Source organism: Mustela erminea, chromosome 18, assembly GCF_009829155.1.
Source record: "Mustela erminea isolate mMusErm1 chromosome 18, mMusErm1.Pri, whole genome shotgun sequence".
Lineage (NCBI taxonomy): Eukaryota > Metazoa > Chordata > Mammalia > Carnivora > Mustelidae > Mustela > Mustela erminea.
This window is the reverse complement of record NC_045631.1, coordinates 58,881,291-58,897,426: the sequence shown is the minus strand read 5'-3', so window position 1 is coordinate 58,897,426 and position 16,136 is coordinate 58,881,291. Positions and strand designations below refer to the sequence as shown.

At 66.2% G+C, this 16,136-nt stretch overlaps 2 protein-coding genes across 20 annotated transcripts in view; one reads left to right on the top strand and one right to left on the bottom strand.

Moving 5' to 3' along the window:
- The window catches only part of RBFOX3 (RNA binding fox-1 homolog 3), a 397,113-nt gene extending 393,060 nt beyond the window's left edge, over positions 1-4,053 (top strand). For 13 of the 14 annotated variants that reach the window (XM_032320550.1, XM_032320543.1, XM_032320549.1 and 10 more), the window contains one exon: positions 1,173-4,053. In XM_032320550.1, coding sequence (XP_032176441.1) covers positions 1,173-1,217 — 45 coding nt within the window. In that variant the 3' untranslated portion in view covers positions 1,218-4,053. The remainder of the gene's footprint in view (positions 1-1,172) is intronic. The other variant, XM_032320541.1, reaches the window with a different exon arrangement.
- On the bottom strand, positions 490-15,688 carry ENGASE (endo-beta-N-acetylglucosaminidase). 6 transcript variants are annotated; one of them, XM_032320536.1, is made up of 15 exons: positions 15,452-15,687; positions 14,448-14,509; positions 14,079-14,280; positions 13,004-13,152; positions 12,363-12,520; positions 11,323-11,471; positions 10,866-11,031; positions 9,977-10,080; positions 9,514-9,622; positions 9,175-9,365; positions 8,678-8,826; positions 8,082-8,190; positions 7,671-7,785; positions 7,439-7,516; positions 5,009-7,408 (listed from the first exon to the last, which is right to left on the bottom strand). In XM_032320536.1, the coding sequence occupies exons 1-15, from the start codon at positions 15,553-15,555 to the stop codon at positions 7,067-7,069; spliced, it is 2,187 nt and encodes a 728-aa protein (XP_032176427.1). In that variant the 5' UTR covers positions 15,556-15,687; the 3' UTR covers positions 5,009-7,066. The 6 variants fall into 6 exon arrangements, with proteins under 6 accessions (XP_032176428.1, XP_032176430.1, XP_032176427.1 ...); XM_032320537.1 differs by lacking the exons at positions 5,009-7,408; positions 7,439-7,516 and adding an exon at positions 490-718; XM_032320539.1 differs by lacking the exons at positions 5,009-7,408; positions 7,439-7,516 and adding an exon at positions 2,782-2,889 and having other exon boundaries at positions 15,452-15,686.
- Positions 15,689-16,136: the final 448 nt, after the last annotated feature.

Here is a 16,136-nt window from a genome sequence, read left to right as displayed (position 1 = left end):
AGGAGAGGGACCAGGGCGCCCACCGCTTCCCCCACAGGCCCCTCCGTGGCACTGTAGCCGGCCGAGCCGGTGCGCACTCCTGGTGGGCCAGTGTGTGTGTGTGTGTCTGTGTCTGTGTGTGTGTGACCAGCTGTGGACACATGCAGCCCAGCTCACTCTGTACCCTGAGACCTGCTTCCAGGGGACAACTGTCTCCTTGCCCACCCCCAGCTTTTTAGCTAGCATGGCGTCCAGCATCAAAGATGAACACATTTCTCCGGGGTGGGGAAGAGGGAGGTCCAGAGCCAACAGAGACTCCCTGTTCCTTCTCCCTTGGTTTTGATTACCCCCTCCCAATTTTTGTTTTCTCTTTTTTGATTTTTAACAAGTTCCTGGCATCCCCAGCAGCCCGCGGCGACCCCCACCCAGATGGGGGCCCCACAAGTGCAGTGTGCGAGCCCCTTGGCTCCAGGGTCAGCACGGCCTCTGTGCGGCTGCTGGCTAGAAGCTTTCATTCATTCACAGAGGGGCTCCCTTAAGTTCTCGTTTTTATTTGTAAGAGCTTCTGGTCTCTCCCACCAAGTTTTTTCTGCGGCATTTGCCATCTTCTTCGTTTTTCTGTTGAAACTGGGGAGGAGGTTCCTCTGGAGATGTCTCCGATCCAGGGCAGCCAAGGGACACGGGAGCACGAACACCAGAGACCTGTCCTCCTCAGCAGGACGGAGGCCCCGGCAAGGACCTGAGGGAAGAGCAGGGACCCCAGGAACCCCCTGAAGCTCCAAGGGGCCAGGCGAGCAGCCAGAGCCCCTCCTGGCAGAACCAAGGCCTGGAGAGCCCTGGCAGGAGGTTCCCTCCCGTCCTGAGTCCTGCCGACCCCCAGGCACGCAGCCCCCAGGGGGTGCTGAGACCTCCCTCGCCCCCATTAAGGCGAAGGGGGCCAGGAAAGGGCCAGGCCTAAGAGGCATCGCCAACCTCCTTGTCCAGGAGCGCTGTGGCCCGTGACCCTCGCAGCCCCCTGGCCCCCATCACCCCCAGCATGGAAGGACTAGGCCCAGGGCCCCCTGATGCCACGAGAACCAGCGCTTGCTCCCCGCCAAGGCAAACCTTCACAAGGGTCAAACAGTGGGATTTAGTGATTTCTTTTTGCCCCCCCGGCGGTGCTGACGGGCTGTTTGTCATCTTTGATGTTGCAGGCCAGCCTGTGCCGAGGAGGGTACAGCCGCTTCACCCCCTACTAGCAAGAGGGCCCGGCCCCTAGCAGCACTCACGCTGACCGCACAGCACACACCAAACCCAGCAGTCCAAAAGCAGGCACAGCCACCGGGAGGACAGTGCGCCCCCCCCAGTCAGCGGCCCGCGACGCCAAAGCCCGTAGGGTCCACCTCCGGCCAGCGGGTCTCCCTGCCCCTCACGATGGCGTGTGTGTCTTTGACCCTGGTTGCCCCTGTATGTCTGAAACCTTGCTTCCTATTTTGACTTTGTTGATGATGTTCCCCCCAAGCCATTTCAGGTACAGTATGCGCACAGCGGGAGGGGCTGGCCTGGGCACAAGACCCCTCCCGGAGAACTAGCAATAGAGCCCGCCAGGGCAACCCCCACTTCCCATCCCCGGGGCTATGGAGCCACAGAAGACACCCACAGCCACTGCCCCTCCCCGGGGTCCGGGGAGTGAGCGCAGCTCCTGACCAGCGCAGCGGGGCTTCTGGCCCAGACCACGGCCCCTCCCACCGCGTCTGCTCTCCTCACCCCAGAACAGCTGAAACCTAACATTTCTGGTTCGCATTTCTTGAGGACGTTTCCTGCCGAAGCGGTCACAAGACACAGTGCAGTGCAGGCAGAAACTGCCACGGCCACACCAGCCTCAGAGCTCCTTGCTTAGCCTTTGTTGTAATAAACAAAAGTGTAGGAAGAAACACCCCGACCAGAGCCGACCAGAGCCGAGGGCCCTCCTGCTCCTTCCAGCAGCAGCTCTCCCCTCCAGCCGTGCTCTGCAGACGGCACCCCGTCACTGCCAGAGATGGGGTCCCGGCCGGCCCGGCTCCCTTCCCCTTCCCCAGGCTGGAGACGCCCTTCATCAGGGTACCCTTGAGAAGGGGCGAGCAGGAGAGGCGTGGTGGGGAGGCCCCTCGCCGCCCTTCTCGGCGACACGGCACTCGATGCCAGCCTCCCGTGCACAGAGGCATGGTGCTTAGCACTGTGGCCGAGCGGCCCCGCGATGCCCGGGGTTGTAAAGGGCCCTGGTGGGAACATGCTGGCCGGGGCCCGCAGGCAAAGCCGAGACAGCCCAGGTAGCCTCATGGGGTAGGCTGCCCAGTCGGGACGGCGCCCTGCCTCCGTTCCAGGAGGTGTCTCAGGCCAGGGAAGCCCAGGTCCCCTAGCGTGCCAGAGCTGGCCTTCCGGTGCCAGCTAGAGAGTGTGGACCCCCGCACCCCCGCCAGCCAGGACACACCGGCTCTTAGCTGCCGGCCCCAGCCAAGGTGCCGGCCGCCTCACTTGTCACTGCCGGGAGCTCCGCCTCCTTCCCAGCCCCTCACGGCCTGTGCCGTCCACCCACCGCCCTCTAACTTCGCCCCCCCAGAGCCAGCCATGCCCCCGCTCCGCTCGGGCCAAGTCCAGAGGCGGCACCAGCCAGCCGCTCCGGCCGCCCCTTCTCCCCCGCACCGGTCCCCACGCTCTGCCCCGGAGAGGGTCGGCTTCCAGTTCAGCTCACGCAAGGTCATGGGTTCCCAGAAGCTGGGCCCGGGGGGACAGGCTTGGGGGGGTGGCGCTAGGACGGCAGGGCCCCGCCCCCTTCCTCCCCGCACGGTCGCCAGGCCTTGTCCGTCCTCAAGCACGCCTGGCGTTGCTTCCGTGAAACTGCAAGTCCTGCCTTTCTGTTTCTGTTGTAGTGAAAGCCTCCACCGTTTCCTTCTGGGACCATGAAGGGCAAAAACAAAAAACAAAAAACAAACAAAAAAAATCACAAAACAAAAAAAACAAAAAAAGATGTTACGATCCAAGCAACAAAACCAACCAAACCGAGAAGCATCCACCACGTCCAGGTCGCGCCAGGCGCCGCGCAGCGCAGCGAGGGAGCACGTCGGCGGCCCCGCCCCTCCCCGGCCGCCGCGGCCGCCAGCACCCCTCCCCGGCCGGCGGGGAGCGCAGGAGGGGAACGGGCCTCTTCTCTACCAAGTCTTCCTTCCCGGCCCCCCACTCCCAGGGCACGCGGGCCCCACGGAGGAACAGGCCGCAGGCCTGAGCCGGGAGAGCAGCCAGCAGGACTTGACCTTTGTTGCCAACTGTGCCAGCGGAGAGGACGGCCGGGCTGGGGTGGGCGTGGGGGGGGCAGCTGTTCGTTCCCGGGGTCTCGGGCTTCAGCCCGGGCCCGTCACCCGCACGTCCAGCTGTCGGCCCCAGCTCTGCCTTGCGCCATGCCGCCAGCACCGTGTTCTGCAAACCTGGTCAGGGGGCTCGCAGGCCACCAGAGTCCGACGGGCAGCCCTGGGGTCCGACCCCCAGCACTGAGGGCTAACGTGGTTCCAGAACTGTGGGACGCCCAGACCCCCTTGCTCCACGTGAGGGGGCTCCCGGGCCGCCCAGCCAGGATCACACCTCAAACCTAAGAGTGAGCATCAGGGCGGAGGCCTCGGGGCCTAGGGTGAGCTCGGACGGGCCCCAGCTGGCCTGTTTCCTGGCCCCTTGCGGGGGGGCAGGCTTGGGCCTGGTCAGTGGGAGGGAAAGCCGATCCCCTGCCGCCTGCAGGGCCAAGCCCCCCCCCAACTGTCCTGCAGGGGAGCAGAGGGCCGGGGTGGGGGGGCCAGTGCCTGGCGGCACAGCGAGGTCAGGAGTCACAGCGCCACGGGCTGGATGGCCAGGCCCGAGCAGGGGGAGAGAGACGGGGAAAGGCCTGGAGCATGGCCCGGGACCCGGGTGCGGGCCCCAGGGTGGCAGGAGAGCAGAGGTGGGCAGGGAGGAGCCCCCGCCAGGCAGGGAGAGCTGGACTAGGGGACGCAGCAAAAAATACGACCTAGGCTCCCAACACGGCTCCACTGTCTCATGAAACTTAAAAAAAAAAACAAAAAAACAACAAAAAAAAAACACCACACCTCACTTTATATATTCAGCATCAGCTCCTGAAGCTCCTGAAATGAGCCCCTTTTCTATTCCTGTTGTACAGAGCCCCGCCCGCCTGGCCCCGCCCTCCAGAGCCCCCTGCTGCCCCGCCCCCGCCCCGCCCCCCCGGCCCCCCAGGACTGCAGCCAGGCCCCAGGCTTCCTTTCTTACCATTCTGTGTGCTTCCAAGGTGTGACCATTCAAATCAACAGTATTATTAAGATTATTAATAAAGATTTCTTTCTTCAAACCAGGACAACTCTTTTTTCTTTGGCCGCCCCCAGGGCCCCGGGATGGAGCACGGGGGCACCTGCCAGGGCAGGCCCAGGATCCGCAGCCTGTCCCAGGGTCTGGCCCGCCTTCTGCCAGGCAGACCCTCTGGGCAAGAGACTCCAGAGCCCCAAACCTCCAGCTCCTTCCCCGACCCTGACCCAGAGCAAGCTGGAGGCAGGGCCCGTGCGCACCCTACCAGCTGCCTGGCCCTGAGGGGCGCCGTGGGAGCCAGCGGGGTCCCTCCCGTTGAGCAGCAGCTACAGCACACAGACGCCCGGCCGGGCCTCAGTCGTCGTGGTGTCAGCAGCTTGGCCTGCCCAGTGCAGACAGGAGAGGGGACGGGGCTGGGGACGTCCCAGAGTGGCCCTAAGGGCCCTCAGATCCCCGCCACACCGCGGCCACGGCCCCTGTGATGTGGGCGGTGGTGGTTCCTTGTGGGAGTCGGGGGGCGGCTTCAAGGGAGGCCCACAGGCGCGGGTCCCCATCCCTGGGAGGCTCGGTGGAGGGCAGCTGCCACCCTCACCAGCCCCGCAAAAGACAAAACGGAACCGGGAAGAAAAGCAGAGGATCCAAGCCCCGGGCTAGGGGCGGCTGGGCCAGGCCCACGTCCCAAAACCAAGGCGGCCAGTCCACAACGCAGCTCACCCACGAATTTTTCACGTTTCGTTTCGGATCATTTATTTCAGAGTGACGACACCCGCCAGACGTACGCAGGCTTAAATGCCAACACACTCATTTTCGTGCCCACGAGCCCCTACTCTCCGTGGGATGGGGACGGCGCTCTCGGGGAGCTCTCCGGCCCACCGCGCGCCACGCTCTAGCCCCTCACCTCTCGTCGCCTGCTCACCAGACTGGGAGAAAATAATTGCACCATCAACTTTCCCTCCTCCTCTGTGTAAACCGGCCGGGGGCACAGACACTTCGAACCAACAGGCCGCGACAATGGAGAGTTGCTGCCTCCCTCCAGGCACCCTGCCTCGCCCGACTCCCGCCTCTGGAGACACAGGGAGCAGGGCCAGATCCCCCGGTACAAAATGGGAGGCTCAAAGCAAACCACTGGTCCACACCAAGAACATGGTCACAGGAGCAGCTCCAAGAGGCAGCAACTCTGATTCCCCTGCCACCACCCTGTCCAGGTTCACGGGGACAGGCAGATGCTGGGTGACCTGCGCTCCCAGCTGGTCAGCGGAGCTGTCCTCCCTGTCTGCTGGGCAAACCCCTTCCCCACAGGGGACCAAGCTGGCTGGGCCACATGTGGGACATGGAGAGTAAAATGTCTCTCTGTCCCCCTGGGAAAGAGGCACCCGGGCCGGGGGCGGGGGGGGATGGAGGCAGCCCTGGAGGGACACACCCTCTGCCGTCCTAAGGACCAGGTTCACCGGGGCCACCGGACCAGGCTCAGATTCCCGAATTCTGGACAACCAGGAGCGGTGCGGCTGCACTGCCGCCTGGTGGCCGCTCCCCTCCCTACAACGTAGGAGCAAAGCTGAGGACTGGGGCTTGCACCCAAGGACAGTCCAGAGACCAAGAGGCGGGACCCCAAGCTGGGAGGGTCATGGCCCTTGGCACCGCTTCATGTCGCATAGCACTGGTGGAGAGCAGAGAAATGGGCATAGCCCCCATCGACGCCCCTGTGAGACGCAGGGTAAGACCCCCAGAACAAGAGACACTGCTCAGGCCGAGGACAGAAGCTGGGCAACGCAGCAGAGAACCCCAGGCTACGGGGTGGAGGGCGCCCACCCCCTGGGGGCCAGTATGCTGGGGTCACCAGGGGAGCCGTGTGGTCGGGGGGCCGTCTCTGGCTCACTCACGCCATCCTTTCCTCCCTACACAGAGCCTCTGGCCGGCCTCAGCCCAGGCAGAGGGAAGGAAGGTGCTAGAAGACAGAGAAGGCGGCAACAGAGGAAGGGGGCCCAGTGGAGAGGGTTCTCAAGGCACCTGTGCTCACGGGGGCCTCGGCGCCCGCACCCCACCCCACCCCCACCCCGGGAGAGGCTGAGGCTGGAGGACAGGGAGGAGCAGACGGCCAGAGCTCCCACTGCAAGGCTGGGCTAGGCTGAAGCCGAGGGCTTTCCTGGGCCCTGGCTGGCCTCCTGCTCCCCGAGCCTGGACAGCCTCGCTCACTGCACACACACAGCCGAGGCCCACGGTCTGGCTCTGTGCAAGCTTTGCCAGCACCCACGGCCCAGCAGAGACACAGCGGGGCGCGGGGCTCCGGCTCCTGGGACCGCACACGGAACCAGCCACAACACGGAAGGTCGGGCCGAGGACGGCCCCCCTGGCCCAGGGTGGGGTGTGCAGCCTGGGGCCGGCCGCGCCCTGGGCTCCCTAGTCCGAAGAGAAAGCAGGTCAGCCCCCAGGGCACCACGTCCCAGCTCAAAGCCCTCACCCTGGGAATCGCTTCCAGGGCCTGCTGGGAGGCTTCCCGGCCCACGAAAGCCTGTCGAGTTAGGAAACACCCTTCGGGAAGCCGGTGGGACTAGCTTTCCCAAACCCCGTCCCTCGCACTCGGGAATCTGTACTCCAGACAGGGATTAGACATAATGGAGTTCATTAACCTCGGGAAATCAGCAGCCCAGCAAACGGACTTCTTGGTTTTCCTGTCACCGGCGTCCACCACCAAAGAGCCCCAGCGACGGCCACCTGGCACCCGTGGGCTCCCACACACCGCATGGGGCCCTGAGCCCGGAGGCGGGGAGAAACCAGCTTCGGAGCTGGCTCACAGCTGGGGCAGGGAGTAGAGCAGGGCTGCCTGGCCCCACTCGGCCTGCGGCACCAGGAACCCCTCCTTGGGGACGGGCTCCACCAGGAACTGCACCCGGCCGTCCCTGCCGGGCCCCGCGGCCGCCACCGGCAGCTCCACTACCCGGTACTGGTTGACGAAGGCCAGGCCCAGGAGCACGGGCTTGTCAGGCCCCGGTGGCCCCCGGTGCGGAGAGCCCCCGCCGCTCCCTGGGAGGCAGTGGATCCGGAAGCATCGAATGGGAGAGAGGAGGTAGGACCAGTGCAGGGTGCAGCTGAGCCGCAGCCGGGCAGGGGTGCCCCCCTCCTCCTCCTCCTCCTCCTCCTCCTCCTCCTCCTCGGACGCGGCCAGCTGCCAGCGCACACGGGACACAGTGACGGCCTGCACCCGGGGCAGCGGACGGAGCAGGCTGTCGGCATCCACCACCTGGTGGGAGAGAGATGGCTCGCCCTGACGCCCGCCGGCGGCGCGGGGTGCCCGCCCCACACTCCCGCTCCTTGGGGGGACTCCGCCCCCCTGGCCCTCAGCCTCCTGTGCGACCAGAGGCCCCTCCGCCCACGCGCCACGCCCGACGGCCCACCTGGATCTCCCCGAGCCTGCAGACGAAACTCGCCTCCTCCCGGCTGCCCGCAGGCCGTGCAAAGCTAACGAGCAGGTCTCCCAGGAGGCAGCCCCGCAGGTTCACCTCGTAGCAACTGGGGGAGGAGACGGGCCAGTCACAAGGCGCCCGCCTCCCCCAGCACCTCGAGGCCAGATACTCGGAGGCCCGGAGCCGTGGCAGGAATGGAGGCCCATCCCGACGTGGGCCCTGCGGCCGGCAGGAACCCCAGACAGAAGGCATGGTCATGACCACTCCCAGCAGCCTCCCGGGCTCGTGTCCCCCTGCTGCCCTGAAACCTGGGGGGTCAGCCAGGGCCCCTCCCTCAAGCCCCCCGCCCCCAGCAGGCAGCCCTCCCCGGCTGGAGACCCAACAGGAAGAGAAAGGACTCACCGCTGGACCCAGCCCCCATGGAGCTGTTGGCCGCAGCGGCCCACCCATCTGGCCAGCTTGGTGGGGGGCACCCGGAGAGGTCGGGGGCTGTGCCTTGAGCTGGTTTCTGCTGGGGGCGGAGACCCAGGACTTGAGAATGAGAAGAATCCAAAGGAAACCGCAGAGAGGTGTCCACTGAACGGAGCGGGGGCAAGGGGAGGCCCAGAGGCCAACAGACCCCGTGCTGGTGCCAGGGGCTCACGGCCCGCCCAAACAGGCTGAGGCCTTGGGGGGAAGAAGAACAGGGCAGAGAGCCTCCCCAACCCCCTCCCCAGGGTCGCAATGCCACGCAGGCAGGAGACCCGTGCCCCAAGTCTCTGTGGAACAGGGACCCAGGCCCCCACAGCACACCGTGCTGCCCAGTGGGGGCTGCAGGCGGGAGGCTGCAGCTGACCCGTGTCTCCCTGTCCAGGCCTGGCCCACGGCAGCACGGAGGACATCACCTGTCCTCTGCCCAGCCCCAGCTCCCCCACACCCTGGTGCGCTCTCTAGATGCTTCCCCAAGGCGTCCCCTGAAAAAGAGGGGCCGCAGGAAGCCGAAGCCCTACCCCTCTCACCATCCAGCGTCCAGAGGCCACCCACGTGGCAGCTGCCTGCGTCCCCCGTGGTGAGCTCCAATGCCACCTCGACAGCCGAGGGCCCTTCTAGTTTATACACCAAGGACAGGAAAATTTTGGGAGGCACGGGCACGTGCAGAGAGAACAGCCTGCCGGAGGAGGGCCGGGGTGAGCTCATGTGCGGTCTCATGGCGTCGGACCCACAGAAACAGCAGAGTGTGGGAGCTGGGGGTTCGGGAGCTGTTCTGCGGGGACGGGCGAGAACATTCTGGAGACTGACAGCACAACGTGCAAACAGCTCACGCTACCGTACCACACATTCGGAAATGCCTCAGGCGGTAAATGGTACGTCACGTGCTTTCTACCACGAAAACCCCCTCCGTTCTGTCTTCTGGCCACCTTCAGACCGCTGCAGCCCACCCGCCCAGGGCAGTGAGGGACAGGGGCGAGGGGGACGCAGACGATGTCCCAGATCTCTCCCCCACTCACTCACCTACCTCACGGCCACGGGTCCGACCTCGGGCGGAATCACCCCACGGATGAGCAGGGAGCTGCCCCCGTGCCAGGCGTCCGCCAGGCAGCAGCTCGTCTGCACCCAGCCCCGGCCGGCCCCTTCCAGCCTGTGCTCCGCGAACAGGGGCTGGATCTCCTGGGCGCTGGGGTGGTACCAGGGCCCCACCGCCTCCTCCTGGGGGACAAGGCCGGGTGAGGGAGGCCCGGGGGCCGACAGGGCCCGAGGGGTGCGGGGGAGCAGCGTGGCCACCATGTCTCCCACACCCGGAGCCCCCCACGTATCCCAGGTGAGACCAAAGCTGAACACCAGGAAGCCCACGCACCTGTCCGTAGCGCACTCGCCGTGTCCCCATGCCCAGGCAGAAAGAGGTGACAAAGGGCAAAGAACAGATGCTGTGTGTGGGCAGGTAGCGTTCCAGCAAAGCCCAGAACCTGCGGGGAAAGGTGCAGGGGGACCCCGAACTCACTCTCGGCATCTCGGGGCCCCTGCATCCCTCCCAGAGTGAGCGCCCCCCCACCCCGCTGAAAGTGTGGGGGATTCAGGTCTGCGGGGAGGTGGCCCCCGGGGTCCCCAACCCTCATCCTTCCCGCTTGGGTTGCCAGGACCCTCCGGCCTGGATGCGGCCAAGACAGCTGGTTTCTCTTGAACTGGGCCCCTCAGCCCCGGCCGATGTGCGGGAAAGGTCCGCGGAGAGCAAGGCCTGAGCTATCTTGGGAAACCAGGGAAAATGCCAGAGCCCCCATCTGGCCGACACCAAGCCCCCGCCTGGGACGGGAAGGACTCACTTGTCCTGGTTCTGGAAGAAATCCTTCTTCTCCAAACACTCGTACACCCAGCCGGGGGCGAAGAGAGCCGCGGAGAAGCCGTGCTTCCGGATCAGCTCCAGCGACTGGGGACACAGTGGTCAGGGGAGAGCGCGGCCTGGCCGGCCAGGCCTCGCGCCCAGCCCCGAGGGGGGCTCCAACCGCAGCAGCTCGTCAGCCCGCAGCGGCGGGAAGAAAGGCGGGAGCGGGCCGGGGTCTGCGCTGGGGGCGGCCCGCCCACGGCCTGCACGTGCCCCCCTCGCCCGGGGCTCAGCGCGTCACCAGACTCAGAGAATAACTTATTCACTGAGAGCTCAGTTCACGAGCAGGAGCATCCCGTGGCACCGGCAGGGGCAGGACGGCCGGCCGCAGACCGGCCGACTCCCTGTCCATCCCGCACCGGGCCCCAGCCCCGGCCACCCCCTCCTGTCCCCCCTCACTGCCGACGGGACTCACCTCACTAGTTACTACACCGCCCAACTCCCCAAACTGGCTTTTTCCCCGGGTCCTGGTCCCTGAGCCGCCAGGGCCCCCCAGGCCCACCCTGCGCTCTGGCCCCAGCCGGGCGCGCGTCAGGAAGGACCGGCTCGCTGGGGCGCGGGTCCGCGCAGCCGCTTCTGCCCGCGACGCGCACGTACAACGCGGCGCCCGACGGCAGGAAGGGGCTGGAAGCTGCGGCCCCAGCGCACCGCCCGGCCTTGCGGCACCCCCCGGGTCCTGGGCCGCCGTCCCCGGCTCTGGGAAGCGCGCGGCCCGTCGTCCCGGGAGCACAGTAGGGAACCACGGTCCCCGGAAGCCAGGCCGCAGACGGCCACAGGCCACCGACCCCCGCGGGCGTCGCGCCACCTCCCGCCCCCAGGGCCACGCCCACCTTGTGCGTGTCGAACTGGCCGCCCACGACGCTGCTGCGCGCGAACACGTCCACGCCCACGTACACGTCGGCGCGGCGCCCCCCCGCCGGGCCGCGCATGCGCTCCAGGTGCTCCTCGCGCCAGTTGTAGTTGGTGAAGAAGCCGTCGCAGGCGTCGAAGAAGACCCTGGAGGCGGCGGCCAGGCGGGGCGGTGAGGCCCGGACCCAGAGAGGCGCAGGGGCCGCCCACCCTGCGGGTCCTCCTCCTCGCCCTTCGAGGCTCGCCTCCCTCCGAACCCCCAGACCGGGCTGCCTCCAGGCCCAGAACACGGCCTGCTCCGCACAGCGGGGGCCCCGCCGGGAGCGCAGGGCCGCAGCCCAGGTCCTCCCGCGGGTGGCCGGTGTCTCCGACTCTGCTCCCGGCCTCTCCGGCCCAGGCAGCCGTGCGCCCCAGGCCCCCAGCCCGCTGGGCCCTCACCGGTTGTGCTGGTTGAGCTCGTCCTGCCACTTGAGCTGCCCGCTGCTCACCACGCTGTCGTACCACAGCACCAAGCCCCCGGGCACCCGCTGATGGAGCTGGGCGCTCAGGTAGCGCAGGAAGTGGGGCACGTTGCCCACCGCGGCCGGCTGCAGGGGGAGGCAGAGCAGACCCGCGGTCAGGAGTGCCCGTCGCAGCACAGACGAGGCTGCGCAACCCCAGGAGCAAACACAGGCTCCAAAGCAGCCCCGGGTCCCTGGAGCCCCCGACCCCAAAGCCATGGAGAGGAGGGTCCAGCCCGATGTTTCCCACTGTCCTGCCTTTATTTTTTTTTCGCATTTTAAAAAAGATTTTATTGATTCTAGAGGTGCCTGGGTGGCTCAGTGGGTTAAAGCCTCTGCCTTCGGCTCAGGTCATGATCTCAGGGTCCTGGGATCCAGCCCCGCATCGGGCTCTCTGCTCAGCGGGGAGCCTGCTTCCTCCTCTCTCTCTGCCTGCCTCTCTGCCTACTCGTGATCTCTCTCTGTCAAATCAATAAAATTAAAAAAAAAAAAAAGATTTTATTGATTCTAGAGAATCCCAAGCAGTGTCCCTGCAGAGCGCAGAGCCCGACATGCGGCTCAATCCCATGACCCTGAGACGGTGACCTGAGCTAAAATCAAGAGTCAGACGCGCAGCCGACTGAGCCCCCGCAGGAGCCCCAGCTGTCCTTCCTTTCTGAAGCAGGAAGGACACGGGCACAGCAACAAAGAAAAGATAAAACCCCAGGAAAGGGGAGGGCGGCGCCAAGGACAGCCAAGGACAGCCACACACGCGGCCCCAGTAGAGCAGACGGAGGAGGAGGAAAGGGACGCCTTGAAAGGGCAGCAGGGCAAAGCTTAGCCAACCAGGGATTCTGGACACGGTGCCGGAGAAGGTTCCGTCCCTCAGCGAAGGGACACAGGTATCACTTAACCGGCCACAGTGACGCCGAGGAAAGCGACGGAGGGGCAGCGCGCGGGGCCTGGGCTGGGCAAGTGCCAAGAGAAGGCTGTGCTCACACTCAGAGAGTTCTCGATGTTGACCAGCCAGCCATCGAAGCGGAAGAACTGGGCAATGAGGACCAGCTGGTCAGCCACGGCTCGGTAGGAGCGCTCGTCCCCGGCCAGAAAGGCTTCACAGAGCTGTGCACCGTCTTTCCACTCGGTGATGAAGGTCCCTGGCGGGGCGGAGAGAACCAGGGCAGGCGAGCCCAGCAGTTAGGAAAGCGTGGCTCTTGCAAGAGCACAGCAGCCCAGCCTGCAAGCGCGTCACACACTCCCACGCCGGCCGTCCCAGATACCTGCGGAGTCCCACGCCCCGCGGGCCCACCCTGTGGCGGTGAAGAGGCCAGCCACTGTCGCGGGTGCGGGAGAAGAGAGCCGCGGCCACGGACCGGCCACCTGCGGCCTGCGGGCCACGTCGCCCGCCCCCCCACCTTCATAAACACAGCCCATCTGCTTGCCTGTTGTCTACAGCTGCACTGTCTTGGTTAGGACAGTGACCCAGTGGCCTGGTCCCTTCCAGAAGTTGGCCCTTGCCTGTCGTAACCGATCAAGGCAGCCCCAGGCGAGGACCGCTTCGCCCCCAGAAGCCTTCTCATTGCTGGTCACCCGGCAGGTGCACTGACGAGTGAGTGGGAGGCGAGCCCCGGGGGTCTTACCCAGCACGCAGACCCCATGCCGATGGGCAGCGTTGGTCCAGCCCACGGGGGGGATGGTCACGGTGTGGTGGCTGAAGTACACGAAGATGTCGATGCACTGCCAGTGGTAGAAACAGTAGGGGCTACTCGCCACCGAGCCCTGAATGAACCTGCGTGACACACGGAGCAGTCGGGACCCAGGACACGGGCACCCCGGGAAAGCTCCTCTTTGGTCCCAGCCAGCGACCAGGATGCTGGCTACGCACCAGGCGTGGCGTAGACCCCAGGTAGAGCGAGAAGCGGGACTGCACCTCGACCCTGAGATCAAGAGGTCTTAAGGTAAACATCTTCCCCAGGCCGAGCTGGTGGTCACTGCTGGACCCAACGGCTGAGTGTTGTCAGCCTCAACAAAGACGGGGCAGGAGGAAAGCGAAGCGGCGGCGCTCAGGCAAAAGCTCCAGGCGCCTGGTGTCCCCGCGCAGCCCCTGCACCATTTCTACAGAACGGTCTCCCTATACCCAATGCTGGGCTGGTCACCATGAGCTGCACCCAAGATGTCATCTTCTGCCTCTGCCCGTCCCTTGGTGGCCAGTTCGGACTAGGCCTTCCCACCTATCGTCCCCTCCAGGACTGTTTTACAGACGTCTAAGACCTCTAAGTGGACCGTGCAGCAACTCTGGAGGAAGTGTCCCCTGGCTGGGAGGGACACGGGAGGGTCACAGCTGGGCATCCGGAACTGATGGGCCGAGGACAGTCAGAGCTGAAGGGGTCTGGAGAGGACCACGGCTCTGGCCCGGGAGTGTGGAAAGGGTGCCAGCTGCTAGACCCGCCCTGCACACCGGATTTTAAGGGCACACACTCCCCGGAAGCAAATGGTTTCAGGCCGGCCAGAGGCCCCAGCTTTCACCTGACGCAGGTCCTTTGGAGATGACACCGGAGACCCGGGCGCCTCGCGCAGTCAGAGCAGCCTGGTCCAGAGACTCCCCCCTCCCCCAGTGCTCTCTGTCACACAGCTGTCCCTCTCCCTGCCTCCTTCCCCTCCAGCCCTGTCCCAGGCAACAGAATTAACATCGGGCGATGCCCTCACAAGCCTCACTTGTCATCGAGATACCCGCCCATCATGTCATGGCACAGCAGGGTCCGGGGCCTCTGGCTGCTCAAGGGGGGCTGCCGGCACTCGGAGGGCTCCAAGGCTACGTTGAAGCTGTCCTCCACGTCCGGCGTCCACGCCAGGAGTTCCTCCAGTGAAGAGAAGTAAAAACTGACAGGTTTGGTGGTGTCCTTGTCATAATATCTAGCTGGTCAGAGGAGGGGGAAATGAGGAATTGATTAGAAAGTATGGGGTCCCTAGATGCTCTGACAACGACCCAGAGAGAAAAAACTAGACCGGGGGGTGGGGGGGCGCCTGCCCCAAAGCCCCAAGAGTGAACACAGAGACCGCGTTCCGAGCCTCTGTCCATCTCACCTGGCAAAGGCTCCGGGGTAAAACTGACCACTTCACGAAAGACGGCTTCTTCTTGCTCAATTCTAAGCAATGAGGAAGTTAAAAAAAAAAAAATTTTTAAGTAAAAGCATGAAGAGAAAGAATGCTGACAAGCACGCGCACCAGGCGCAGGAGGCCGGCCGAGGGGAGGGGAGGGGGTACTGTTCTCGGACTTACACTCTGAAGCCAGTTATGGAAATACTATTGAACCAAAGGGGCGAGTGGGCGCCGGGCCGGCCCTCCGTCGGGCCTGGACCCTGGCGGCTCCTCCTACACCTAAACTGGCTTTCTTTTCGGAGTAACTGTCACCATGCGGACGTGAGAAGACACTCCCGCCGCCGTCTGTTGGCCGCGGGCTTCCGCGTGGAAATCCTCTCAACCTCCCCACACCCGCGCCACTTCTGTGACCTTCGTGGGGGACCCTGCAACTAGCTGGGTGGGTGGAGGGTCAGGGACATTCAGGCCTCACGAGAGCACAAGGGCGGTGGCAAACACTTCCTTTAGAGCTCCGTCCCACACCCTGCCGTCCTTCGGCATCGGGGCACCTGCCAGCCTGCCCAGCATTCTCACCCCTGCGGCCGCAGCCACTCCCGCGGCCACCCCTGGTCACCCTCTGGGGGGGTGGGGGTGGCGGTTCAACAACACTGGGGACGCTGTTTCCAAGCAGGCCGTCCGGTGCGGGTGACCCCCGGTGCGGGTGACCCCCGGTGCGGGTGACCCCCGGTGCGCCAGGGCCCCTCCCCCAGGGAGCCAAGCGCGGGCTGCGACGGACTCGCCGCCCCTTCCGTGCCTCTGAGCCCGCGCCCGCTCCGTTCCTTCCACTCGCACACCCTTCCCCCGTCCGCCACGTGCTCCTACAGACCAGCTCGGCTGCCCCGCCGGGCCGAGCCCCGCGGCCGGCGACCGAGGGCAGCCCCACCCGCCTCACGCGCGAGGACCCCGAGGCTCCCCGCCCGCGACTGCGGCCGCCGCCGGTCCCCGCCCACCTCCTCCGCGGTCGCCGCTGCCCCGGCCGCCGCTCCGGCTCCTCCGGGATCGTGGGCGCCCTCTTGCGCGCCGCAGCCCGGGTCACCGGCCCAGGCGCCTCCATCACGGTGCCGCTCCCTCCGCCGCCGCCGGCCAATCGCAGGCCGGAGCCCGTCCCCGCCTCCGGCCTCCGGCCAATCGCAGGCCGGAGCCCGCCCCGCCCAATGGAGGGACCGCGCGGTCCGGCCGCCCCGCCCCGTCCGGCCGCCCCGCCCCGTCCGGGCCCGCGGACTCCCTGCGCGCTCTCTGGGCGCCGCCGCGGGTGGCGGGGACTTTGTAGCAGGAGGGAGGCCTGGGGGCGGGGCCGAGACGGGGCGGGGCGGGGCTCGGGCGGGGGGGCGGGGCGGCGGGGCTCGGGGCGGGGCTCCGGCGCTCGGGGCGGGGCCGCGGCTGCGCCGGCGCCCTGGCTTGCGCAGCGCGGCCCCCACCTGCCCTCTGAGCCGAAGCGCGGTGTCCGGAGAGTCGCGAAGTCGGTGAGCCGCGGCAGTCAGACTCGGTTCGCCTGACCCGGTTCACAGGCGCTCTTCGGAGGAGATGAAATCCGGAGTCTCGCTGGGGTGTGAACACGGACAAGAGCTGTGGTTAGCGGGGCGCTCGGACGGACGCTGCGACCAGCTCCAGGACGGCCGAGGAGGAGGCCCGTGT